General features: G+C 41.0%; 1 protein-coding gene across 1 annotated transcript; it reads right to left on the minus strand.

Annotated features, from left to right (window-relative positions):
• Positions 1–6,278: 6,278 nt before the first annotated feature.
• Positions 6,279–27,000, minus strand: ANXA2 (annexin A2). Its single transcript, XM_069867051.1, has 13 exons — positions 26,876–27,000; positions 23,487–23,546; positions 21,263–21,362; positions 14,988–15,082; positions 12,881–12,994; positions 10,951–11,041; positions 10,189–10,268; positions 9,778–9,837; positions 9,130–9,223; positions 8,270–8,365; positions 7,989–8,047; positions 7,231–7,353; positions 6,279–6,660 (listed from the first exon to the last, which is right to left on the minus strand). The coding sequence occupies exons 2-13, from the start codon at positions 23,532–23,534 to the stop codon at positions 6,601–6,603; spliced, it is 1,020 nt and encodes a 339-aa protein (XP_069723152.1). The 5' UTR covers positions 23,535–23,546; positions 26,876–27,000; the 3' UTR covers positions 6,279–6,600.
• Positions 27,001–27,388: the final 388 nt, after the last annotated feature.

The following is a 27,388-nucleotide window of genomic DNA, read 5'->3' on the forward strand; positions in this document are numbered from 1 at the left end:
GAGTTAAGGGGAAAAATCAAAAGAATTGCAGGGAGAAAGAAAAAAAAAATAGAAGAGAGATGAAGGGACTTGAGAAGGTTCAGGAAGGGAGCAGACTAAATCTTTAATCCATTGCAAAGCTAAGTACTCTGGACACCCAGACTATACATGTATGAAAGACAGTCAGGATGGAAAATGGCGCTGAAAAAAGAGAGGCTTTCTATGGTCTGTTGATTTGGGAGAGAATGGCAGAACATACAGTTGTTTTGAGCTGGACACAGTAAAAAAAAACCCACTCAGCACTACTGATTGGCAGACTCCCAAAAGGCCACAGATAGGACAAAGAGCACTGGCAGGACCAACGCTGCAAGACAGAGAGAACGGCTCTCCTATCACAACACAAACTTTCCCCAAATGTTTCAGTCTAAAGGATTCACTCGGTCACCAGCTGTTGTGTTTATTCCATGAAGCACTGCATGGTGAACTGTGCTTTCTCATCTCAGGTGCCCGGCCCCAAGTTTTCAAAGATTCACTATGGTCACAGTGCAAGACCTGCAGCTCAGACAACTGTGAAAGTACTTACCCACCTGGGAAAACAGGCTCAGACACACAGGTCTTGAAAATTAGGGCAATGCATTTTCCCAGCAGCATATGAGCTGAAACACGATCATTAATGGTCAACAGTCCTGAAGAACTGAAACTGGGAACTGAAAATATTAATTAAAACAATCCATCACCTGTTGTAGTAGGTTTGCTGTATCAGGTATTACTTAAAAAAATATATATTTAATTAAAAAAAGAACAAAATAATCTCTACTTTATGAGGGAAACAGAGGCACAGGTAAACTAAATGGCTTGGACAATGTCACACCATAGATGAAGAACAACACAGAAACCGCAGTCACGTAATTCTGTCCCACACAGTGTTTCTTTCCTTCTTGTATCAATAAATGCAAACTGCTGGCAGACTACTAAAACAGAGAACTATACATCTTAGTAAGATTGTTTTTAAAAAAATACAATCAGGACTACACTGGGAAGTTGCAGAAAATGTTAGCTAGCATCTTGTTTAGGGGGGGAGGACAACCATACTTATAAAACACATTAACTACCTTATTAATCCTCAATCAAGGGAATTTTCACAACTCAGTTCATGTCTATTTATAATTGGTGACAACTCATATGATCCTTTCGGAATCCTTTCACCATTAAAAAGAGGGCAGAAAACTAGTCTGCCACTGTCCCAGATGTAATCATAATTTACATCAGCCTCTTCTCACCTTGATTTACCCCAGAGATTTACTAAATAAAATCCTCTAATACAAAGGGTTTAAAAAACAAACTATTAAACCCTTGTAATGTTGAGGACATTTGCAATATACAAATTTGCAAGAGACTAGACAAAAAATCCTTCTGTAATCTGTCATTTGCATTAACAGCATTATGATGCAGTCAGGGTCCAGAATCACTGTAGAGCATAACCCGTTTTCTGCTATATCGCTTACAGAGAAAAACCTTCCTACTGCTAGGAAGGAAATTCAGAATTGAAGAGTTCACAGTAAAACTTAAAACACACCTAAAGCGCTCCTAACGCCATGTGGGGTTTTTAATGGGGAAGAAAAAATATAAGTGGGAAAGAATTTAGATTTCCTCATGTTAATGTATTTCTTGTACAAAGCCAACTGTTGCTTTACTGATGTATTAAGTACATCAGTGTTGATAAATTTGTCATAAATTAATTGCAGTACTATCTCAGAAACAAAATGCCATTTACTATATAAACTTAGAAAGCCTACAAAATAATACTCATTTAATGGTTTTATTGCAAAATTTTTAATTTTTTTTCTAAATTATTCATGCATCTTTAGCATTTCCTAAATCTAAAATAGTTTAGAGAGGGTTTTTTTCGTTGCATTTTTTTAAAAAAGCAAACAGTATTAAGGCTACTTCAAATAAAACCTTCTGTTTCTTGCAATATATTCTAATTTCAAAACATTTAATAAATTCAGTATCTCGTAAGATGACCATTTTGGATCAGATAATCAGTCCTAGCTTCTACACATAAGTGATAAAATGGATTTTGTGAGTATTCCTTCAATAACAATAATAAAAGCAGATTTTTTCAGGTAAGATCTGTGTATGCTTAAGAAAAGCCTCCACCAGCAGTCTTAAAAGCTTATTTTCACCTTACAAGGAAACAATTACCTGAAAACAAGTAGGTATAACACACTCAGATAAGGACACTTAGCAGAGGAGAGATGAATATTGGCTAAATTACTTAGCAGCTATTTAATCAGAAATTCACAAGTAATATACTCAGATCCATAATTAAAATACTTGGATGTATTCCTTCCAACCAACCTTCTTAAATAGCAAGATATGATTTTTTTTTTCCTAGTAAGCATTTAACAGGATCTTAAATAAGCAGCGCAAAAAAGAAATTCAATAAATACCTTTTCTTCAGACACTAAAAATACATAAACTGAACATAAACAAAGTCACCTCACATAAATGAGGTGTATTAAATTACAGGTGTATTCCTGTATTAAAATTTTAAAAATCATCCCCGGTGTGAACACATCAGTCAGAGTGAGAAAAAAAGGAAGATTAACACACACGAATAAATGGAAATATCTCCTTTAGAAGAACTACTTTAACGGCATATGTTTTATTATTAGTAAAGATGGTGAAAATGCAAAAAGTGTGCAACTGCTAGCAATTAAACTCTAAAGTGGTAATGTGAATATAGCAAAAAATACGGCGATGTATTCAATTTTCTATAGAGAAAATAAGAACAAATACCTGTTTTAAATCAGGAAGCAGCAGATAATTTCAAGATCAAGATCACTTCCTGTTAAAGAAAGGGGAGAAAATTCCTTTACAGTCATTGTCACTATAAATCCACCTTTTAAAAGGTTATTTACAGAAAACCTTTCAGGCTTGAAAATTCATAATGCAATTACAATGTAAGAAATCATTTGAGTTGCCTATGCCTAAACCAGCAATTATAAAATTCGGTTAAGTATTCCAGACAACACAGCCCATTTTTAAATACATTAATCATACTGTAAAATTAAACTGAATTTTTGACATGAAGGCTTGGAGTTAGGGCATGAATGCTGGGAGAGAACAGAGTTCATAATATATAGGGAGATAGATTAGGATTTTGTTTTTTGTTTTGACTGCCGGAATGCTTTGACGCTTTCTCTGAGCTCCCTCTAGTGAGCAGATGATGACAGCGCACCAAAAGCCACACCACCAGCAGGACTCTGATAACGTTGGAGCTGCAATTTCCTATTAAGTTACTTGTTTCTTAATGCATCATGCCTCAAAGGGCCTTGGACACAGAAATGGTTGGTTCCACAGATACGATCCACAAGCGGTTATCTTTCCCTGGAAGCAAAAGGATATAAAGAGGAAATCACCCTACCACTTCAACCAAACCCCTAAATCTGCTTTTTTTTGTGCCTCATGCTTCTGAAGAGCTCACCACCTCTCACTGTAAGGAGAAAAAACGTACACGTGACAATCTTTATAAACAGTCATAGCAGCGTTCAGAGAAATAAGCTCCCGAAGTAAAACAGTGCATACCTTTCTAATATAAATGGAACAGGTATTTTAAGAGCAAGCACTTAAAGAAAGCTTCTGTCATGCAAGGAAAAGGTTTGGTTGGTTTTGGTTTGGTTTTTTTTGTTGTGTTTTTTTGGTGTTTTTTTAACAGGTTGTAAACACTGGCTAAAGTTTTAACTGAATTACAAATTATTTTAACTAATCCATCCTAAATCTGTTTCTCACTTGCAAAACATCTAGCAAAACTCTCTATCAATACACTGCAATAATAAACTGTGTATTTTTGTAAGATGTTTAGATGTTGTGCAGATGGAGTTACACATTGCAAAAAAAAAGGACTTTTGCACCAAGGAACTAGCACAGCGTAGTGCAGCTACTCCACATTTGCAAGCATTTAATAGCTTTATCTTACTCTGAATTAGATTGCTTAGACTCTGACTTAGACCAATGTTGCTGAAATCGGAGGAAAGTAATTCTGCATATGTAACAGTGAAAGTCACCCTTATGGATATAACTGGAAACCACAACAAAAATGGAACTACAGCCATGCTAGGAACATCATTACTTTCTTATTAAGTCTTTAAGTTGATATTTACACAAAGATACACGTTTCTAATGTCTACATTCTAATGTCTGGGTTACATAGCAGGTCTGCTAAGAGACCATTTGCTAAGTGGGTAATCATTAGTAAAATACAACATTGCCAAACACCATTCTTCAAGGTATTCCTGACTTTCAAAGTCCCAGAGACTTCTTTTTTGCTATAAACATCCATAGATAAGAGACCTACCTTACATATTAATGAGCCTGCAACCAAAAGACAGGATCAACACCAGAGCTTGCAAATTTGTTCCTGTTTGCAACACCAGTAAGCCAATAATAAACCAATAACTGAACAAACAACTTTTTTCTTTTTTTTAAAAAATAATTTACAATGCTTACAAACAACTTTCATTGCATTCTAGGCAGCTTCTTGATCTCACAGGAGGCTGATTTGCTTTCTAGTCTACAATCAGTGAAAACAGTCCTGGTCGTTGAAATCATGCCAGTTCATTTCACATTGCCTCGGCCCAAGGAAAGGCTGCCTGCAATCCTCAACACCCTGCAGCAGGGAGGCAGTGCATCCCAGCCATCAAATTCCAGTTGTTCATTCCACTGACTGGAAAAAAGCCTGTTATTTGATTTCTTTCATAGGGCCACATTTGAGAAAGCAAAGTTTATAGAGCTGACTTCCCTAATTAGATTCAAAGAGTGATTTGCTATCTCAGCAATAGCTTTTCTAAGTGTACAAATCTGGAGAAGCATTTTATGAAGAGGTGTGAGCGGCACTGCACCATGAGGCATTAAATTGGAGCAGCTCCTGAAAAATCTTATTATTTAAGTTCCCAACACTTCATCCACTGCAGTGTTTTTACACCAAATATTCCTTGTGGCACACAGCTGGTGATATTTCAGCAATACCTCTCAACTCTTCTAATAGCAGCACGAAACACGCTTCTGTGTGCGTCTTGTAGCTTTTCTGAAGGGTTTATTTTAAGCCTCGCGGTTGCCTCCGAGAAGTCCATCAACCTTTGAAACGGGGTGACAAACCAGGCAGTGCCTGAGGGAAAACAGTTGCCACTCGCAGGCAGTCCTGCTTTTCCGAAGGGTCAACAGCTGGAAAGGAGGAAAATTATTTTCCAATGTGGCAATATTTAACAGGAGCCCCAAGGAGCAGCGCTCAGAGCTTCTCTCTTCACATCTAAAATTTAGACGAGACTTTAGTACAGCGGCAGGAGACAGTTTCCTAACGTTGGATGAGGTTTTTTCCTAACACTTTCTTCTTCCCTAACGTTCAGGTGAGACTAGGGCACAGCAGCCGGGAACAACCCCCACAGCCCAAGGGAAGCGCCCTCAGCCGCGCCAGCAGCGCCGCTCCCCGCCCAGCCCGGCCCTCAGGGGAGGGCGGGAAGAAAAGGGCGGGAAGAAAAGGGCGGGAAGAAAAGGGCGGGAACCGCCCTCCTCACCAGAGCCCGTAGCTTCCACCCTCCCCCCTGCCCCTTCCGCGGCTCCTCTGCGGGAACACTTAGAGACAGACCCCCTCACACGTTCAAGAGGGATTGAAATCCATTCACTCCTTGCATACAGAAAATATTTAAACGTTTAAAGAGGGATTCAAGTGTTTGCCCCTCACACACACAGGCAGGGGAAGGCGGGGCTCAGGTTGTAGCAAACCTTGGGGGAGAAGAGAATAATCAAGGGAACAGTTTTGCTTCTGCTGAGAAATGAAATTATCAAACATGGGAAGAGCTTTCACGGAGGAAAATAAAGTTCCAGCATCCACAAGTGAACCCTGGAAGGAAAAAAACGATACAAGGTGGGCAGAGGGGGCTAAATTCTTAGAATCATAGAATAACCAAGTTGGAAGAGACCCACTGGATCATCGAGTCCAACCATTCCCATCAAACACTAACCCACGTCCCTCAGCACCTCGTCCACCCGTCCCTTAAACACCTCCAGGGAAGGGGACTCAACCCCCTCCCTGGGCAGCCTCTGCCAGTGCCCAGTGACCCTTTCTGTGAAAAATTTTTTCCTAATGTCCAGCCTGAACCTCCCCTGGCGGAGCTTGAGGCCATTCCCTCTTGTCCTGTCCTCTGTCACTTGGGAGAAGAGGCCAGCACCCTCCTCTCCACAAATTCATACCGATAGTTCACACAGTTCTTGAATTAAATGTCTGAAAGAGACCAGTCTCGTTACAGTAAAACTCTTTTATTTATGTTTTATTAGAAACACGGCACAGAGAGGCAGAGCCTTTCACAAGCACTTCTACCCTCGCTCATGGCTGGCAGGTTAGGTTCCCTGGCTGTACGCTGTTAAGGCCATCGGCAGAGCCAAGCAGAGCACTGCTGCAGAGAGAAAACAGCACCAGAAAGCATACTACAGCAGGAGTCTTGCAGATAGAAGCGCAAGTCAAGGTTAACTAGGGTAGTCACTTTTTCCTAGGAATACAGTAAAACGAATAGCAAAAAAAAAAAGGCACGTCTCTGGATTTGGGTTTCTTCGTCACAGTTTTCAGTCCTCTCCACCACACAGGTTCAGCAGTGCCCTCTGGTAATCTCCTTTTGTGTCTTGCTGTAAAGCAAGGGAAAAAAAACCCAAAATATATATGAGTAAACAGTCACAAAATTTGAAAGTGTATGCATTATATTCTAAACCTGTGGGACAGGCTATGTTTCACAGCTGAAGTCTCATCAGCCTGAAGGAGGCTATCTAGAATGACTTTTATTTACACGTGAATTGGAATTATTTATCATTCTTCCAGTACAAATGCAAGGCCAGAAGGGAAAGAAAATTTGTTATGAAAGAGTAACACAAGAAAGGAAAGCTGAAGGACTCAATTCTGTTCCTTCTCACTGATCACTGCAAAAATCATACATCAAGTTCACTGTTTTGAAAATTTGCTTATAATCTAAAATGGACATCTTCAGGAAAAGATTTTGGCTTAAGATCTTGATGCAACTTCATCTACATAAGGAATAACGTATCAGATGCTGTTGTGAGGGTTGGGAGATGACTAGTTTTTAAAGAATTGCATGAGCTCTTTACCTATGCCCCAAGCTATGTAAAACCTAGCACCTATTAATCCAATGAAGACTGTCACGAAGGTCAATACAACTGACATAAGAAAGCTGGAAAACTTACCTGGATAAAATAATAAAGAGATTTCCCGTATTTCCTCTTGAATTCACTCTTAATTTTCAGCATGTCAACCTCGCAGCGGGAGACCATAATCCTGATAAGAACCTTGTCACGGGTTCCCTTGCCCTACAAGCGGATACACATCCAGAGTTTTAATAGCTGAAATGTGCAAAAGGCCACAGTACTTAATGGTAAGACAGCAAACCACAGGCAACTGAGATATAGCAAGAAAAGATACCATGAATTAAATCTTCTACCCTCATTATTATCCTCCAGGAATTTGAGCAAGAAGATAACTTTCTCATCAACAGTGTTTGACCAACTTCTAGTCACAAACTTAGCTACTTAGTCAGCGATGGTTCTGATTCACCCAGAGGTCTTCCTGGTATTGCCTAATACCTGTCTTAAGGCATTTATCCTTCATCCCTTTTCTTGAGAAAATGTTTTGAGGCAATTTTAATGTCTTATTTTGGCACTTCAATAAACACCTTTTTCTGCTACCAGCTGTTGGTTACCTGCAAAAGATGCGGCTAACTTTGCTATCATACTCAACTGATCTTAATGCTGATCATTATTATGAGACCGTTCCCTATATTTCCCTATACCAGATGCATCCAAATAGATAGTCTAGGCTCCGGTTAAAGAATGCTTTTGAACAATACTAATTCACACATCATATGACTTAAAGTGCCTAATGAATTTAAATCTGATGAAACAGCAGCAAGAAAAAAATAATGAGTAGAAAGAACAGTGTTCCCTACCTTCATGGAATCGTACAGTCTGTCTGCAAAATACAGCTGCTTGTTCTGAATGCACTGGACTGAAGAGAGATAAGAATAGTTAAACATCCTGCCCATACACAGAAGAACAGAACACAGAATCTTGGAGCCATTTTTAAAGAGATGATAAGAAGTCAAAATAACCTTTTCAGTAAAAGTTGGAAGCTTCCCAGAGGAAGCTGGGTCCTATCCTTACCACAATACACTGCAGGAGCACTGAAAAGATCCTGTCTAAAGATGCCCCTTGATTCAGAGCAACTCACCAAGATTAAGGAAGGCATTCTCCAGATCTCCCTTAACCTCCTTCTTGATGCTTTCCAACATATCATATGGGCTGTAGCTCTTGTACCTTTCAAACACTATCACAAGAAAACACATAAGGTGAAATCAAAACCAGACCAAAAACTGGTGAAAATAACAATCAAAATAAAAACCCAAGATAGCGATGCAGAGACACATGATTAAAAAAACCAAACATCCAAGTCCTGAGAACTTGATCTGAAGTACAGCCTAAGTGTCAGCCGATAAGAAAGTTCCCATGCTACGGCCTTTTTCTTTTCCTTGAGTATGTCCATAATCCAGTTAAAATATCATCTTAATCCTGCAATAGATTTTTTAAACACTAGTTATTTAGGCCCTGAAAAGTCTTCGAATGGCTTACCCATGCACTGCTTATTAAAGCAATATCAGAGCTGCTTTTGAGAGTCTACACTGACAGATTTAAGCACATGATGTAACTAAACTACCCTAGAACAGAGGGAAAAGCCTAGCGACTTCTCAAGGTCTCCTGCACCCATGTTTTCTAGATTTGTAACATTTTTGTTCTCAGTTTATGTGACATTCAGTGGCATTGTTACACCTGTGTGAAAAAAAAACCAAAACTCTACAAACATTCAAACTGTTAGATTAACATATCCACAGCAACAACTGTATTTTTTAAGAAAAATAACAGTTTGGATGTGAATTAAGATTTATGAGATGTCCTGCGTTTCATGAGTGCTTTTCACACTCATTTCAATCACAGCAGGGACAAAACAGTTACCACTTTGATATAATTTTCTCTTATAGGAAAAAAAAAAAAGGAAAAAATGAAAAAAAAGGAAATCCATCTCTTAAATGGTACCTTTCTGCAGGTGGGGGACACTTCTTTCAGTCATAATGTTGATCCACTTGGGGACATCAGTTCCCTTTCTCTTCACACCAGCATCATAGAGGTCCTGGGGTCAGAATGAAAAGCAAAATCATGAAAACCAGGAGGTACACAAGAAGCCACTACAAACATATACTATTTCCTTACTAGAAAACAAGCACCACTGGAACTGTGCTAGTGGGAGAAACATAAACAGACCCACGGCTGGGCAGACCACCAGGACAAGATCTGCAGATCTAATCTGAAACTAAGTACTTTGTATTTATTTCTACCTACCAGCCACTAAGTTCAATGATATTCCCTCAATCTTACACAATTATTTGGTTGCAAGCAGTCTTTGCGATGTATGCGTTTCCTTTTGTTAAAGGCTCCCTTTCTCAATGTGCCCAAGGGAAACACCAGAGAGCACCTGTAGAGGTCCTAGTGGGTAAGTAGCCCTTGAAAACCGTTAACTGAAGGTACCAGGATACCCTGATAGCATGCAAACATTACTTTGCAAGACAATCTGAAATATACACATCTACTTTCACAAATACTACTCACTCCCACAGAATTTGTTCTTTCAATATCCTCAAAAGCTTGATCAGCTTAAGATATTTGATGGTCATTACCAGCACTTACCCTAGCATCTTGGTCAATCAGCTCATAATCAACCACAGAGCTATCTTCACACCTCTTGCCCTTCAAACAAGCATAACAGTGGTTAGAACAGGTTTAATACACAGTACGTAGTCTGCTATACGCATCTTCTTTTCTCTCCGACTTTTTTAATCTGTATTTGCTAAATGAATAACAATGTGCTCATCCCCACTGTGAAGCTGCTGCCATGAATGCTGCTTTTCTATCAAAATACTTTGCTCTTCAACATTCAAATATAACTTTTTTCCCCCCAAATAAAGTGTAAATACAAGGAAATTTAAAAGTGAATCAGAAATCCTTTTGTGTTACTGGCAGACAGTCAGTTACAAAAGGGCAAGCAGATGTAAGAGTGGAAAACAAACAAACAAAAAAACCCAACAGACCTAGACCTACCTTGGCCAGGGCAACCATTAGCTTGCGGAAGTCACCAGATGTGTCGGATATAATGTCCTTTTCCAGTTCTGTCTTGTACACTAGAAAAAAACCCATTTTCGTTCAAGTAAATAGTGTCCTACAATTACTCCTTTACAAGAACAGCTGCTAATTACCGTGTTATCGGACAGCTGCACACTGAACTGTGATAAACCCAACCAGAATGGCCAATACAAAAATAAAAGGAATATTAGAGGAAAAGTAATATTTTTGAGGATAGATCTTAGATGACTTATATCTACTTGCAGCCAACTAAGAATTACAGCTTCAGTCAGACAAGACAACATGCTTTAGAAAAGTTGAGAAATAGAATTTACACATTTATGAAGTTTTTTCACAACTTTTCTGGCAGGTTTATTAAAATTTTACAAGCACACTTCAGCAGATTTCAGATGAACCTACTTTTTAAATAATTGATCCTAGGATCCATTAACACCATCAATTCTGTCGCTCTTTACAGAATGCACATAGCTTACAAAATAACTTACTTAGACACAACTTTTATGAATGGTAAATGTTCTCCAATTTGTTTGCTACCAAGCAATAAGATGAAACTATATAAACACAAATATTCAGTACACTGGTACAAAGCAGCATCTTATGTCCAACTGCCAGAGAATCAAAGCTGATATTGTGTGACACTAATAATCAAATTCACACTGAGGGGAACTTATCCAAGTAACTTAGTGTAAAAGCACATTGAAACGTTCAAAGCAAACTTACTTTCCCTGTAGACTCTGTTAATTTCACTAAGCTCCTGATTTGTTCGTGAGCAGATGATTTCAATGAGTGTGTCCTCATCAGTTCCCAGACCCTGCAACACATACACCATTCTGTAAGCGCTAGAAACAAACAGGCATACTTGAATGGTTTAAAAATATTTTACAGACATCTCCTTTCTCCCAACTCTAACATTTCATAACCATTCAGGGATATTTTTTTCTAATTGCACCTGAAAGAACCCAGATGGGACATTTTTAGTTGCCAAATAAAACACTCTTATGCCTCCTGTTACGATACTGTTTGTAAACACGTGTAACAGAACGTCATTTGATACATGGCAAAAATAGGCAAAGTTTGCACAGGACTCCAAGCCTGTGGGTTAACATCTTGGGAAAACTTCTCATGCTGCAGTCTTCCACATGTGGAAAATGGAGGTAGTTATGTAGTAAACTGCCCTCTTGGGGAAAAAAAAATAGTGTCTCTATTGGAGGAAATTATAGGAGAGACAGGACTAAACCCTTTTAATTTTATAAAAATGGCTCACAGTAAGAGAATTAGAAAAGCTTTCCACAGAGTGGTTGCAATAAGTATATTGGGAAAAAATGAAGGCTAACAAATTTAAGGTTTCCTAAATATTCTTTTAAGTATTTCATAAGAGTGTGAACGAGAAAAACAATTAACTCCTCAATGATAACTCTGCTTTACCCAACTTTGTTTCCCATGTCATAGCTTATTAAGCTCTACATATCAAGTCAAAGTTAAGCTCTAGAGAATTCAGAACGTTAGACTGGGTGTGTGGGAGCTGGGAACAGCTGACCTACAGAGGGAATACAATATTCTACATTTGTGGCTGCTCTGAGGTAATAGCTTGGTCTTTGGGCTATAAACACAGCATAAATCCTATATAAGTACATGGTCATCCTAAATATAATCTATCAGATGAAAAAAAAACCAAAATCACCAAATCCAAATGAATCTTAATTCACAGTAACTTACAGCCTCTACTTATACCAGAAGAGGGCAGCATCTGATTACTCAAAGAAGGGATTTGGCCCATAATTAAACTGCTACCATCTTTGCACTGGGTGGGGTTTTGGGGTCAGGGGAAGTGGTTTTGTTTGCTTGTTTGTTTTTTTGTTTCTTTTTTCATAGTCTGGAGAACTTAATTTTTTTGCCTTGTTCTGAATTTCAACTGCGGTGCTTTAATACTCGTTTTTTCATTATTTTCAAAAAATTAACCCGATAAAGAACATTCAGAACTGAAGTGATGATTACAGGTTTTGAAACCTTAGTCTGCTTTAAAAGGTGAATGCAGTGGCATGAGCACCTCTCCAAGTATTGTTTCAGAGGCCTGCAAAGCAGGTAGTTCTAAACTAGCGATTTATTCAACAGCTGCCCGTGACTGTAGGGGCCTGCACACAGTGACTCACTGCTGCACTCATTCTCAGAAGACGGCTCTCGATGCCCCCTCCTCCTGTGTTCTACACAGAGGCAGGTCTGATACTGGATGTTCTTTCAAGCTCAGTGACATGACCCAGTCACTGGAAACTACTGTTTAAGCCTGCACTTTAATGGCTCCAGCTAACAGCTGCTCCCAATGTTTATTTTGTACTATGAACCTGTATATTGTTTTTAAGAGCAGCCAGCAAAGCAGCAACCAGCAAGCCCAGCCTACAAACTATTCCTCACCTGAATAAAACGATTTTTTTTTTCCTTAAAGAGAGAATCTAATTAATAGTTTAGAAATCACATGGTTCCAGAATTTCTCTCATTTTGGATGCCTTGCAGCTGGATACTTTAACTGCAGTACTAAAAAAAAAAAATAATCATAGGAGGACATGTCTGAAATCTGTGATCTCAGATATGAAATCTATACTCTCAAGAGAAAGCGACATCAGACTAACGTACTTAAATTTAAAAGCTCATTTACCTTCATGGCAGCTTTCAATTCAGAGGCATCATACTGTGCTGGTGTCTTCAGCAAGCCCAAGATCACTGCCTCCAAATGACCTGACAGAGCAGACTTGAGTGCCGCAGAAAGTTCCTGTAAGAAAGCAAGGATGATAGAAGAAAAAAATTAAGGCTCACTTCTGATCTCTAGAGAATTTAGCCTGTAGTGCTTGAAGTCCCCAAGCCCGCAACAGTGTTTCTTACACAATTGACAAGGAAACAGAACATAAAGAGCTTTTCTTTTGTGAAAGCCTAAGAAAGAAATTAGGGCAAAGGAATTTTTTCTCATCCTTTGAAAATAAGAAGAAACCCACTGGTGGCTGACAAAGTGCTGGGAAGCACCGTGCAGACACATCTGAACAGCTCCACTCCAGTCTTGAAGCACTGACGCTTTGTTGAGGCTAATAAGCACAGATGGATTTGAGTTTGACTCCCTGTGGTCAGTGCTTCTCCATCATACTCCCACAGTTTTCCCAGTAGCACTGTATATAATTTGTGTTTTTCCTATTATCCCAGCCCTTTACTAGCTGAGACATCAGAAAATTGACGGCACAGTTATTCCACTGTACAGGCCCAGTTCCCAAACATCTAGCTGAAGAGAATAAAATTGGTGGTAGGCACAGAAAAATTACCCTGTCTTCAAGGAAACCACCAGAAGTGTGCAGCCAAAGTCTCTGTTGTTAATTGTCAGTCAATCCTCAAGACAGAAACAGTCAGATATGTTCCCTTCATAGGACACATGCAAATCTGTAGCGAATAAAGTCAGAGGCACGTCCTCTCTCCTGGGTTTCACATGCAACTTGGATAATTCTAACATTGGCTTCCTACGTGTCCTTTCATTTCCCACTTCCTCCTTTCTTGACACTCACTTGTTTATGTCACCAAGAGGTATCTACTGCAAATTTCCATTGTTTTTATATACTGTTTTATCCTCTGACACTTGTTAAACTTAATCAATTCAGTTCGTTCTTGAGTTTCAGCAAGGAAAAGGGTGAGAAAGAAACATTTAGAAGAAAAAATTTGCAGATTTTCCTGACCGTGCATATTCGTAGTCATGCAAAACATTTAAAAAAGCTGCAAGTGACACACTTGAGTACGGGGTCGGCTGACACACGCGAACCTCCCAGGACCCACAGGGTGACACTGTCAGGACCCAACCAGCAGGGCGCAGCTGTGGGCACACGGGCATGCGAACAGCGTGGGAGCTTCTGCATGTGCACACAGCAGCCATGCATAAAAGCCAGTGAATTCCCAGACTTTGAACTCTAGGTTTACATTTGGTTTCAGAGGAGCATTCTGGGCTGCTACTGAAGAACTACCGTTTGGGGTCTGGCAAACCTGAAAGAGACACGTTCATCATAATCCTTACTCCGCACCAGTTTCCTCTTTTGGGGGGCATAAAACTTCAGTTATGTTAAGATTCACAAAACTGCAAAAGTCAAGAAAGCAGTTCTTGCCTATCAGATACCAAGACTCCTAATGAAGAATTCTGCACACATTTTACAGACTTATCTCCATCAGTAGATCAGTACCTAAGGTATTTCTGACAGGATAGTATCTAGTGATAGCTAACTCGTATCACTTTGTCCCACATCTGCAGTGTTGGCAGCACAACTGTCTGCAGTCACTTCTCATTTAAGCTAGCTCTGTGAGCAGAAACAGAACACTCTCCTCACATTGTCTTAAAAAAAACCTATCAAAACCAACAATAGGAAAACCAATCCACCAAAGTATCAAAACTGAAGCATTTCACGTCAATGGCTTTTCACTATCATTTAGCATATTTCACCAGGGAATCCTGTGGGCGGCTGACTGGTATGTTGCCCACCACAATTTCTGGAGGTGCTAGGAAACCACCAGCTCCAGCAGAGTTCAGTCCCAGTTGGGCATACACAACAAATTTGGAAGTCCCACCAGTCCTAAAGCATGACAGCACGGACAAAGTAGACACATCTTTAAATTCAGTGAAAACATAATCCAAGCAATACTTCTCTCCAGTTCACACCCATTTAACAGTGAAATATGTAAGCCCTAGAACTGTCCCCAAGAAAATGTTCAATACTTGGTATTTCTTCATATTTTGCTACCTTTTTGGTCCTCCTCTGATAGGCAAAAGCAATATCCTGCCTCTGTTCATTGCTGCGGTTTGTCAGGATGTTGATGATGGTGACCTCATCCACACCTATAAAAGGCATAAGACAAAGAGTTAAAAGGATAGGTGCTGTCTGGAGTGGAGCTCAAAGCCTTTAATTTGTTAGTATACGTCTTCTCCTGGCCTTGGAGAAAGAGCAACCAATCGTAGTCCACATTTTTCACGCCATGCCGATCTTCGTGTACACAGGTACATACAGACCTCAAACTCGGTGTGACCAACTTTGCTATTTCTGTTTTATGCACTACTTGGGTGTCTGTGTATTTGTGTTCAGTCACTCGGTATTTGGCAAAGAAAGTTTCTCAAGAACATTAGCTTATTCAAGCAAAATCTCATTTTGAGCTAATTTTTTTTTACTCTGTTTAAAACAGCAAAAACTATGTTTTTGTAGGACAATCATAACCTTTTTCTCAGAATGCTTTGTACAAAGACAAATGCAAGAATCTGAGTCTGCTTCCCCAGTATCGCTGGATTCAGTCCCCAGATAAAATGCCTGTTTGAGTTCATGTACCCGACTGGTTCACCACAGCTGTCTGGAAACGCCATTCAAACACAAGTGAGAATAACAGCACAGCTGGAAGTAACACCCAGATAACAGAGTCTTCCAAAGAGAAGTGTTAGCACAGCTTACAAGTGCATGGACAGAGGAGACAGCTAGAACATTTTTTTGGTCAAACATCAAGCTAATCAATAGTCCTGCAGTGGAACCATTTGTTCTGGGATATTTCCAGCCTGACTGGAGGAAGCTTAGACGACACAAAACTATTACTACCATTGCACATCTAATACGGAGCACATTCTTCTGCAACACAACAATGATGTATAACAAGCTATCTTTTTTGGCCAGCTGCACATCGGGTTTTGAAGCAAATAGGTGGCTCCAATCTAGAGAGCAGAACAAGCTTAGAGTTTTGACTTGGATCTCTCCGTTTACTAGAAGTATTACAAATAGGTTCTTTCACCTCTGCACACACATCAGTGTAAATGATGATTTTTTTATAAAATAAAACGAAGTAAGGACTAAATCAGCATCTACCAGCAGGACTCAGATACCTGCTAGAATCCATCTACACTGACTTTCCTCACAGCAACTTGAAACGAAGGACTGCAACAGATACCATAAAATAAATCATATAAGGCATGAATGGTGCAAAAGATCTTTTACCCTTCGCTACAGACTCTCAAATGAAAAGTCAAACCCAAAATTCCTATCTCCCTCTTCACCACATTTTTCATGATGAGATACTGTACGTGACAGCCTCACGCCCTTCTCTTACACTGATGCAAACCCACATCAGTGCTCTTATTCGCACGAGCTTGACTTTCAAAAGCCAAAAGGCCCTGGAAAGCTTTATATATCTTAGTTACAAATTTGAGTTTGGAAACATGCTGACTGCTTGTTTCAGCCGTAACCTACTCCTGCATATTCTAAAGTGTTCCCACTTTATAAAAGAAAACAAACTCTCCATTCCAGAAAGGGCCACACACAGACACTGGGCCTTTCAGCTGCTGCATAAACCAACGTCTTAAGCTTTTTGATAACTTCCAAACTCAAACCATCCCTGGCATTCAAAAGACAAACGGCATTTTCAAGTTTTATCACAACTGTGATTAGAAGCCCACAAATTGCTGCATCCAACTTTCTAATTTGTGTGCTTTGTGGATGGACATACAAAGTTAACTCATTGCTCTGGCATTTAATGGAAAAAAAGTGCTTGTATTTCCACTTGGGAATGATGCTGCACAGACAGGATGCTGACTCACTTCTGCTGACGCGGGGTGGAGCAGGACACTTTTCTTTGCTCTTCAATAAAATCTCTGCAGCTTTTAGGGTAATGAAACAAAAGAGTATTTCCAAATTCATTCTGGCTGGGCAGATTTTATCGGTGCGTTTCTATCAATGGGCAACCACAAAGGTGACATTGTGGCTTGCAATTTTCTTTTAAACAAAAAAATCCTTGCAGATAGAAATGTATTTGACGATGGGGGAGGAGGGAAATAGAACTTAAAAAAAACCCCAAACAACCCTCTGATTAATAACAGCTTTTCTCTTAAAAGGAGCAATCTGTTGCATTGGTAAAACTGCAGTGCTATGGCTCAATCACCAAAACCAGCGGAAGTTAACATAACCAAAATGATCAGTTGCAGCTGAAAATTCTTTGGTTTAAAAAACACTAGACTTGAATTTCCATGAGCCAAAACATCAGCAGCAGCATTGTTCAGAAAAAAAGTGGATGTTATGGACAGTCTAGGATGAGGTAAGAACAGAGCTAACATACTTTCTTTTCGCAAGAGCCGGAAAACATTCATAATTCTGTAAGTCTGTTCTGTTAAATTTCATTTTCAAAGGCAGCACGGACAAAATATCAGCAGCTATTTCTGTCCTAGCAGCATCTATGGAGATCATCCACTTATGTGAATGAATGAAGTGGTACTGCAGCTGGCCTCAAATTAGTAGAAAATGTACGTGGTTAGCCCTCGTGAGACCTCAACACCTTGTGTTTCTGGTACCAGCTCAGTCTGAGGACTATTTGACTGAGCTCATGATCTGCAGTGTCTTATTTTCTTTGGATAAAACCCTGATCCCACTGGAGTCAAAGGGGAAAAATTTAGAAGATACCATAATTTCAATTCTGCTATTTTGCCTGACAAGATTTCACCAAACCCACACCATGTTGCAATGAGAGATTTCTTTACTGATACTATTAATACTCTGAATATGTGACTGATGCAATTAGGCAGATTTCAAGCACTACCGTTCCCCCATCAGCGTGCCAGTAGATTTCCTCTAAACTTTTACTTCCTAACATTAAAAACTCTGTTAAAAGGCATGGGCATGTTGGATATACTATATAAACAGTGAATTCAGTCTTACAGAAGACTTCTGTTATGGTTTACACCTCATCATTTAACCAGTTTCTGAATATAATGAATTTATTATACATTTACTTTCTAAGCACTTTCCTACAACAAATCTGTGGTCATGGAATTAAAAAGTCTATCATGTGACCTCAATAAAAGGTGGTAGTTTAGGTTGCAAGCAATTAACTATGCACAATTAGTCTCAGAAAAAAATTATTTAACAAAGTATTTGAGGCACACAAAGGCCCAATGCTAAGTAATAACTCTGAAACAGAGAAAAGACTTCAGCAGTCTTTCCTAGAACAAGTCAAAAGGAAACCTAACGTATGCTCTCTTAATCCTCTTCCAGTTAGTTTCCTCTATTTAGGCTCATATACTCCAGCAAGGGACAATGGAGCGTTATGCAGAAATTAAACAGCCTTTTGTGCTACACAGCACAAAGGCAACACTTGCCAAGGACTAGCTACAGAAAAACTAAATAGCATAAAAATGAAACTGGCACAGCAATGACATTTATTACAAAAGGAACAAGCCAGAACTGGAACATGTTATGTGCATTACACAAACTCTAGGTTGCTAACTACAAACTGGTTTCATATCACCTAAAGCCTTTTTTTCCACATCTCCCTTTCTAGCCTATCGAATATCTATAAAACCCCTGCATTTAATTGAGCTCCACTCAAAGCCCCCAAGGGCTGGGCAACGTATTTGTGCAGTACAGCTTTTGCAAATAGATCTAAGCCCCAGTAAACACATAACAGTATTTCTCTCATATCACACAATAGATAAGCATATGGTTAACCTCTGAGGAGTTCATCTGAAGAAAGTGACTGAACACAGGAATAGTTAGATATTACACAGAGCAGAACAGTCAGACACTCTACCCTAGATCTGTTCCTAAAATAAATACATGGTTGTTGTTTAGCCAGTATACTAATTTTTACCTATTTCACACACAATCACCAGAACAGACATTTATGACACTGATTCAGAGTTTGCATTGCCGGCAAACAGCTGGATAATTCATTAGATGGTGGTTTTTCAAAACCGACCCGCCCTGACCATAAATACCATGGCTGCATGTTGTTTATACAAAAACACAGAGGGTATATCCAAATGATTTTCCCCAGAGATAAGACTCCATGGGATGCAATTTCCACCGTGTGGCTATAAAGGATATAATTTGCTTTCATAACTGTGAAACACAGGCCCATTGTAACATGTAAAGATCTAGATTTTCAAAACAAAGAAGAGGCCTGGATTCCAGATACCAGGTGTCCCGCATAGAGTAAAGCCCCTAAAATCCTCGGTTCTTATGTCCATGGTTCTTTTGAAGCCAACCACTTCAACTACAAAAAGAGCTTGTGCATCTATTTGTAACCTGTCCTGGCTCTGTCATTGTCTTTAAACAAGATCAACAATTTGTATTATTCTTTACAGCAATACAGTAACTTGCACTGCGTAGTTCTACCTTCCATGCAATACAAGAATTGCTAGAGAATCAGTGATACTTTCTAAAAATTCTTGTCTGGATGATTCAGATTCTTCATTTGGAAAAAAACCCAGAGATTTTAAAGAGTTCATGTTTAAGCAATTTTTCTGGTGAAAATATCCTGTAACCAAGCATTCAAAGTGCAAGGGAACAGTACCTGGAAGAAAGGTTCTAACACTCTTATTCTTTATTTTCCCCAAGAACACTTCCTTGGAGAGAGTCTTCATAGTGGAAGATTCAGTATTTAAAAGGAGAGAATCTCGTATGGTTTTAAGCCATCTTCCAAAAAAAGCTTGTGGATAACAAGCTAATAAGCAGAGATAAGCTCAATCCCACAAACATGCAGGTCCACAAATAAGCTTCCCTATTATTTGTTCAGAGGGTTAGGAATCATCTCTGTAACGCAATGCTTCCATGCACCTTAAAACCAAACTCAAACTGTTTGTATTTCCTGGAAAATAGTGAAAAAAAACATAAGCTTGACTTTCCTGACTCGAAAACCCTTTGTATTGCCTAGGATATTGAAATTTCTTTTTGCATGAACTAACAGCTTGAGCGTTAAAATGTGTAAATTTGTACCTATCCAGAAACGTTGACAGTGTATTTGACATGTTTAGATTTGCCCTACAGTCAGGGCTGTAAAAAATGATTAACTCTAGACAAAACTCTACAGACACATAAAGCATCTTTTGCCAAACACGATGACATTTACTCCTCTCTTGAGAGGGGATTTTTTTTAAACGAAAACAAGCCATAAAATGATTCAAAATCAGAAGGGAGCCTACTTTAATGAGCAGACAAGGATTTCTCTAGTTAAATTAAGAAATCTTGAGAAAGGAAGCCTCATGCTCGTCAGGGAGGGGCACTATTATACATGTTATAGATAGTCAAACATGCTTTGTTGGCACTGAGGGAAGACCCTGCATTCCTTTCTGATGAGAAACTGGCTTTTGAATTTCTCCCTCTCCTGACATGTAGGCAAACGACTCAGCAGTTCCAGCTATGCCGAGCTGTCGCTTCTCTGGCCTTGAGGAAGCCTGGAAAGTGTGGCACACCCTTTCCTTATTACAGAGCAGGGCAAGGACCAAGGATCACTGCCCTGGGAGTACCACCAAGGTGTTACTCCAGAGTCGTGGTTCATACCCCCCATACTCCTGATTGTTTTGGTACATCAGGCTTTTTCATCATTCTGCTGCATCGTGATCTCCTACGAGTCCACAGAAGTGGTGGATCCTGGCACTGATATATGTAGCCTGGCTCGGAGAAGCAGAGGACTCCCACGGCACTGCCCCCAAAGTACTGCAGCATCATTTCACAAACGAGATTTGTTATTTCTAGGGCTTTCTTTGACCACAAATTAATACAAGACACATGAGCATTTAGTTCAAAACTCAGGAGAAAAAAATTCAAACCATCCCTATTCAACTCTCTGGAGAGCTGAAAGGCAGAAGAAATATCCAATTCAGTACTCCAGCAGAAATCCATGATTCAGAGCTTGGTCCCAAATCACTGCCAAAGAATTTGACACTTCATTCCCAGTGGCAGAAAAGCAGTAGAATTTGAAGTACTGATGAGTCAAGACAAAAAAAATGGACTTTTTCAGTGATAACCTCAACAACTCTTGGCTACAAAATTCAAAAGCATATTCAAAGCATAAATGTACAGAGTTCAAAATCTAACTTGGTCAAAATTTCATCAGTAACGTCTGAGAAATCTCACAACTCCTAAAACACGCATCCTAGAGTACGGATATTAAAACATCAGTCTTGGGACACAGTTAACTTTTTTATTGGTTGTTTTTTTTTGACATGCCAGCATTTTATCCTACAAGTAGAATCACAGCCCATGTCCCTCACCTTTGGTCTTGATGGCTGTTTCCAGGGCTGCAGCATCCCGATCAGCATCAAAATTTGAGTAGGCCTTAACTGTGGCGTACGCACTTGGTGGGAGAGAGTGCTGGAAGAAAAACAACCTCAGCGTTAAACCCTGTAATCCTGTCCTTGCTGCAGTTAATAAAACACACGCTGTTTGGTTAACTGGTATTTAGCCAATTTTTTAAATACAAGAACTACCAGCAGGTATCGTTGAAAATGGAATTCTGCCAAGAGTCACCGAACTCTGTTCTCCTGATGTGTTGTCCAGAACTCCACTCACAGCCTTGCTTACTATAAGAATATATACAAACAGATTACCTATTATTGCAGCAACTCCCTACCGAACACATTTCAAGTTTACTCACTAAACCTCAATCTTTTGAATTGCAGCCAGATCTGAAGGAAACTGACTACAGAAAGTTAATTCATAGAAAGTTTAAGCATCTGCCATGAAAATCTCAAGTATTTTAGATCTGAAGGCAATACTTTGGATTACAGGCTACAACGAAAAAAGAAGTAGAGGGAGATGGAAGATTAACAATGAGGAAGTCAGAGCAAGTTTTGTGCCCTCCCTCATGGATTTAAAGGTAACACCAAAAAAAACCATTTTAAGTCTACAGTAACAGAAAGCAGAAGTTACTCACAATCTCCTTTTGAAACTCTTGCCTTCAGATAGATGGTTTAAGCAGTATGAGGCTAGCAAAATCAAATGACATTTCAGACTACCTCTGCTAAGAACAGGAAGAATTGCAGGTAAGCTCACTTAGCAAACAGATGCAACATTTTAGAAGTTAACCAGATTTTACCAGCTGTTTCATATTGTCCTCTCTTGAGGATTATAACTTCAAACAGGTCACCAGAACAGAGATTCAAGTCCTCTCAGCTGCTTCAGCGTAAGCTAACAGCTTAGCTTGTACCACCTTCCACGAGCAGGTTAAACTAAACCCTAGATTTTCATATGAAATATTCACAAATCCCACTCTACTGAGTTCAATCTAGAGACATAAACCTCTTTTAGTGACTAACATCTGAAATTGCCAGAGCCATCTCCCAGGTCATCAGTGACTAGGCTTTCTTGGTGAAGGTCCCCAGAAGCTTTTGTTTCAGTCTCTTAATTCCAACAGAGAGTCAGGTTTGTGAACAGGACTGGGCTATCTTAATATCCCAGGAGGAGCTTTTTACACGCGCATTGTTGAAAGGAAGACAGGTTTTAATACAAAAAATTCCCTGTTTTTTTACTATATTTGATATTGGACTTTGCGCACTGCCAGTTCTTTGCAACAGCTCCTTGACAAAGATCATGTGGTATAATTTATTTTGCAACAAGTAACAAAAATAGGCAAAAGTTTGCTTGCACTGAGCCCAGACTAGAGTTACCAGCTATAAAATTTAAAAGTACAACAAGCTTATAAGCAACATGATGGAACAATGCATGGATAGAGTTTGCTTCCTCTTCAGTGACAATCACAGAACCACAAATTCATGGCATATCCTGACACTACACTGGTAACTCTACCATATAACGTTGCAACATAAGAAATCAAACAAAGAGTTTGGTTTTCCGGTATTTCAATGCAACTGTTAAGCAAGCGCAGATGTGGTAGAAAATATACAACCAAACCCAAGGTTATTCATGTTTTTCAAAACAAAAAAGAAAGAAAACAAGTTTGAGAAAATAAGATTTTTCAAGAGGTAGCCACGTTCCAGTGGCAACTGTTACAGGAATAATATCCCAAAATATTAATTCCTATTAAGTAAAGTTCTCCATTTTTAACTGAAAAAAAAAAACCAAACCAAAACTTGGAAGGTATCAACAAAACCAAAACATTTACATCTTCTCTTATCATCCTTAACTCATTCCTTTGGAAGGAAGAGGGACCACAGACACAAACTAACCATTCCGTTAGCCGTGAGCTCTTTCAAACGGCCCAGCACACGAATACTGCTCACGCTGCTGGCCAGTTCGAAGAACTGGCATTAAATCCAGTCATCTCATATACCTGTCCAATAGTTTACAGTTGCCTTGTGGCCAAAAAGCAATCACTGCTGACTAGGTTTTCAGTCCATGTAAGTTTAAGTAGAAGAAATGCGTGGAATTTTGTAAACTCTAACGCTTAATTCAACAATGGTCTGTAGACAGTCCTGTAAAAGAAACAAGTTGTGGCATTTAAGGGAAACAAGCTTTTCTTGTTTAGACAATACTTACATCTCCTTCAAGGCTGAGCTTACTTAAAATTTCATGGACAGTAGACATCTTGACGAAACACTGGAGGGAGAGAAAAATAATAAAACAAATAGACTTAAATATATTTATAATTACATCAGCTTGTTAAATAGCCCTGAACCACTGCAGCACCGAAGTGACACAGTCCAATGAAGCTGATAATCCCAAGCAAGAAAGCAGATTTAAGAGTTTCCAACCCACACCAGTAACATTCCACTAACTGATAACTAAGCCTGGAATGAAAATTGCACTCTTTCAGCCTCACTGGGTGCCACTCCCTTTGTTTCCACGTTGTCACCAGGTCTCCCAATCCAGCTCTCAAATATCACGCTCTCAGAGCCAACTCCCTGTTATTGTGCGGCCAGTCCTGGATATGTCCTTTCAACTGGTTTTCAGGTTACTTTTTCACCCTCCATCAGTCACTCTTCCAATGCAACTGGGGCCTTCTCAGGCAAGCGGTACCATCTGCCCAGGCAAATTTCTCAGACAAACCAAACTCCACATCCCTCAGTGACCAACGTGAGACCGAGAGCTCAGAGAGCCAGCAGGTGAAATAGTTCCTTAGTAATGGAGATCTGGTTAAAATTTTAGAAAAAGTTGAGCTTTTTTGTTTTAGTTCCCGTAAAGCTCCTGTACATCAAGAGAAAAGCAGAGAAATCCTTACTTTGCGCAGTATAACAAGTGTTACGAGACTAAAAGACAATTACACGGCCTGCTGTAATCGCACACTTCCTCACTCGGAAGACAGAAAGAAAACCTTTCATCTCCTGAAACAACCTAGGTGTAAGTAACAAAATCTTCAAAGAAAAAAAAAAATCAAGATCCCAGGGGAGGAAAATCAGGACAAAGAATGAAGATTATGGTCACGCATCAACTTATTTGAAAATAAATCTTTTCCAGAGTAAAAAATCCAACCCAGACCTTTAAAGACAGGCCGTAGTTGTAAGAAACCGTTCCCTGCTATTGGCACCCATGCTGCTTAGAGGGGGACATATTCCTGAGTTATGAAATTATTAATGTTTATTCTTAAAGTGCTTGACAACAAGACCTTTCTACTCTGACAGTATTACAGCTAATATCAGAGATGAGCAACTGAAGGCCTTTAGTCTTGCTTGTCACAAAAATCTAAAAAATGCCAGTGAAAGCTGAAGTAAAGCAACTGCAGCGTAATCTTTCACATAACCGCTGAACAGCTTTTTGCAAGACTCGTTTCTAAATAAATTAAAACACACATTGAATCAGGCTTGTTGGAACAAAAAACCTGAACAGAGTCCAAGAACAGAACTAACACACCCTCACGTAGAGCTGGAACTGGGAGGTTCATACCATCAGCACACAACAACGCTGCAGCGACTGCCCGCCCCGCAGCCGCAAGCTGGCAGAAGAAAACGGGAGTTTGCAAGAATCTCTGCAGAGAAAGGTCTTTACTCAGGGAACAAATGCATCTCTTGTCACACCCTGCTTTGTAAGGCACTCATATCTGAGAACAGGCTCTGCTGTTCCCTGATGGACTGATTTTATCTGATGTAGCTTTGACAAGTTCTGAGTAGGTTTAAACATGGAAATAGAAAATACTTGCACTAACTTGTTGTTCCACAGACACTGGAAAAGAACCAACTTGTACCTTCCAGCTGTAAACTAATACTTCAATACCTTAAGGCAAGTTTCTACAACCGGTTTTCCTGCTAAATCCACTTTACGTAATCCCAAATCATAATGTTATTCTACTAACAGAGCTTGTGTTTTGATCGCAACCCCCACGGGCTTGCAGATCTGATATTATACTGGGCCCAGTCTACATTCAGAACCTCATTCCCACAACTGCTTGGTGACAGGACAGCGTGTTTAAAAGCAATCCCACATCAGGGTTCCCAGGAGCAGCTCCCATATGTTGCAACATAGAGAAAACATGTGATCCGCGGAGAAAAAGTGTCAGGCATGCACAAACAACTACATTGCTCAATAAGCAGAGTTAGCATTTTAAGAAGCACTTCAGCTCCTCTAGACCGAGACTGAGCAGAGGGTGTTCCCAGGCATCTGAGCCAAGGAAACGGCATCCCCAGAATGAGCCAATGGAAACTCTTTCACTTGGAGAACATCTGTGTCGGGTCTCCAAAAACCAGGGCAAGGCCTGGCAACAGAGGAGATGAGGGAGAACGAGGAAGATCTGCAGTATCTAAGGACTCAAAATCGTTCCTTTACATACAGTGCTAATCGCAAGTACAAAGGAGACAGGCTGTATCTCGTCACATCGTTCCATAAGGTTTAGCGGATCATTTAAAGCCCCTAACTAGAGAAAAAAATTAGCTTTAAAGAAAAGGATTTCAAAATCCATTAAACCACGCTACCACAAACATACTTTAACTGTTCTCTTCTGCAGATGTTGCTAATAACCCAGGAGATGTTCCATTCCAGGAATCTATTACACACATCGAGAATTAAAGAAGTTCTGTTGCTTTGAATTCAAGTTATTCTCGCTTCTGGGACTTTACAGAAAAGTCTCTTTTTTTTTCGTTGAGGCAAACCCTTCCTGTAGTGACTGGGGCTGCCCACCACAGCTCCACCAGCAGAAGGCACACGCTGGGACGGACACTCCAGGGGTTCAAAGTGACTCTCACTCCTGACCCTTATGCCGTGGGTCTGCACATCTGTGTGTGCATTTGAATATGAACCTAAGACATAAAGCAGAATTAAAGCTGCCACGTATAAGAACACGTATAAGTCCTGCACGACTATCCTGCAATCATTTCACTTCTCCCCCAGCTGAAACACACGGCAGCTGTCCCCCGCCCTGCCTGCGCTCCCCACTGAGGGGGAAGCCGTGGCCATGCTGACTCACAACCCACAGGGCAGCGCTCTTGGTGAGGCAGGAGAGCTGTGCCCAGCCTGGCGTGAGCACCCGCTGCCCGAGAGGAGCTTCTCTCTGCCTGAGCCAGCACCGCAGCCACACCCTGGGGCCAAGGGCAGGGGCTGCTTCGCCTGCGGGGCAGAGGATGCCCAGGAACGCCCGGGATCCCACTTGGCTGGACAGAGGATGCCCAGTAACGCCCGGGATCCTGCTAGGCCATGCAGAGGATGCCTAGTAAACCCTGGGATCCTAGCCGGGCAGAGGATGCCCAGTAACGCCCAGAGGATGCCCAGTAACACCCGTGATCCAGCCCAGCCGGGCAGAGGATGCCCAGTAACGCCCGGATCCATCCCGGCCGGGCGGAGGATGCCCAGTAACGCCCGGATCCATCCCGGCCGGGCGGAGGATGCCCAGTAACGCCCAGGATCCATCCCGGCCGGGCAGAGGATGCCCAGTAACGCCCGGATCCATCCCGGCCGGGCGGAGGATGCCCCGGGCGGGGGCAGCGGCGGTCGGGGCTCACCTGGCCGGGCTGTCGGGCGGCTGCGGCGGCGGCTCCGGCGGGGCTGGGGCGGGCAGCGGCCCGGGCGGGGTTTTGTAGGGCCGGGCGAGCCCTCCCGGAGCTGAGTCACCCGCCGCGCCCGCCTCCGAGGCAGGAAGGGCAGCGGGACGGGGCCGCTCCCTCCCCATCCCTGCCCCGCAGCGCCCTCTCCCCATCCCGCAGCGGCTCCTCGTCTCCAGCCCCACCCCGCCCTCTCCCCATCCCGGAGCGATCGCCCTCTCCTCCCCATCCCTGCCCCACAGCACCTTCTCCCCATCCCAGAGAGGTTCCTTTCTCCTCAACCCTGCCCCGCACCCCCCTCTCCCCATCACTCTCCCCTCTCCCCATCACTCTCCCCTCTCCCCATCACTCTCCCCTCTCCCCACCCCACACCTCTCTCTCCTCTCCTCTCCCCACTCCTCTCCCCTCTCCCGACCTCTCTCCCCATCCCTGTTTCACACCCCCCCCCCCCCCCATGCCCTGGGTCCTGTGGGT

Source organism: Phaenicophaeus curvirostris, chromosome 12, assembly GCF_032191515.1.
Source record: "Phaenicophaeus curvirostris isolate KB17595 chromosome 12, BPBGC_Pcur_1.0, whole genome shotgun sequence".
Classification (NCBI taxonomy): Eukaryota; Metazoa; Chordata; class Aves; order Cuculiformes; family Cuculidae; genus Phaenicophaeus; species Phaenicophaeus curvirostris.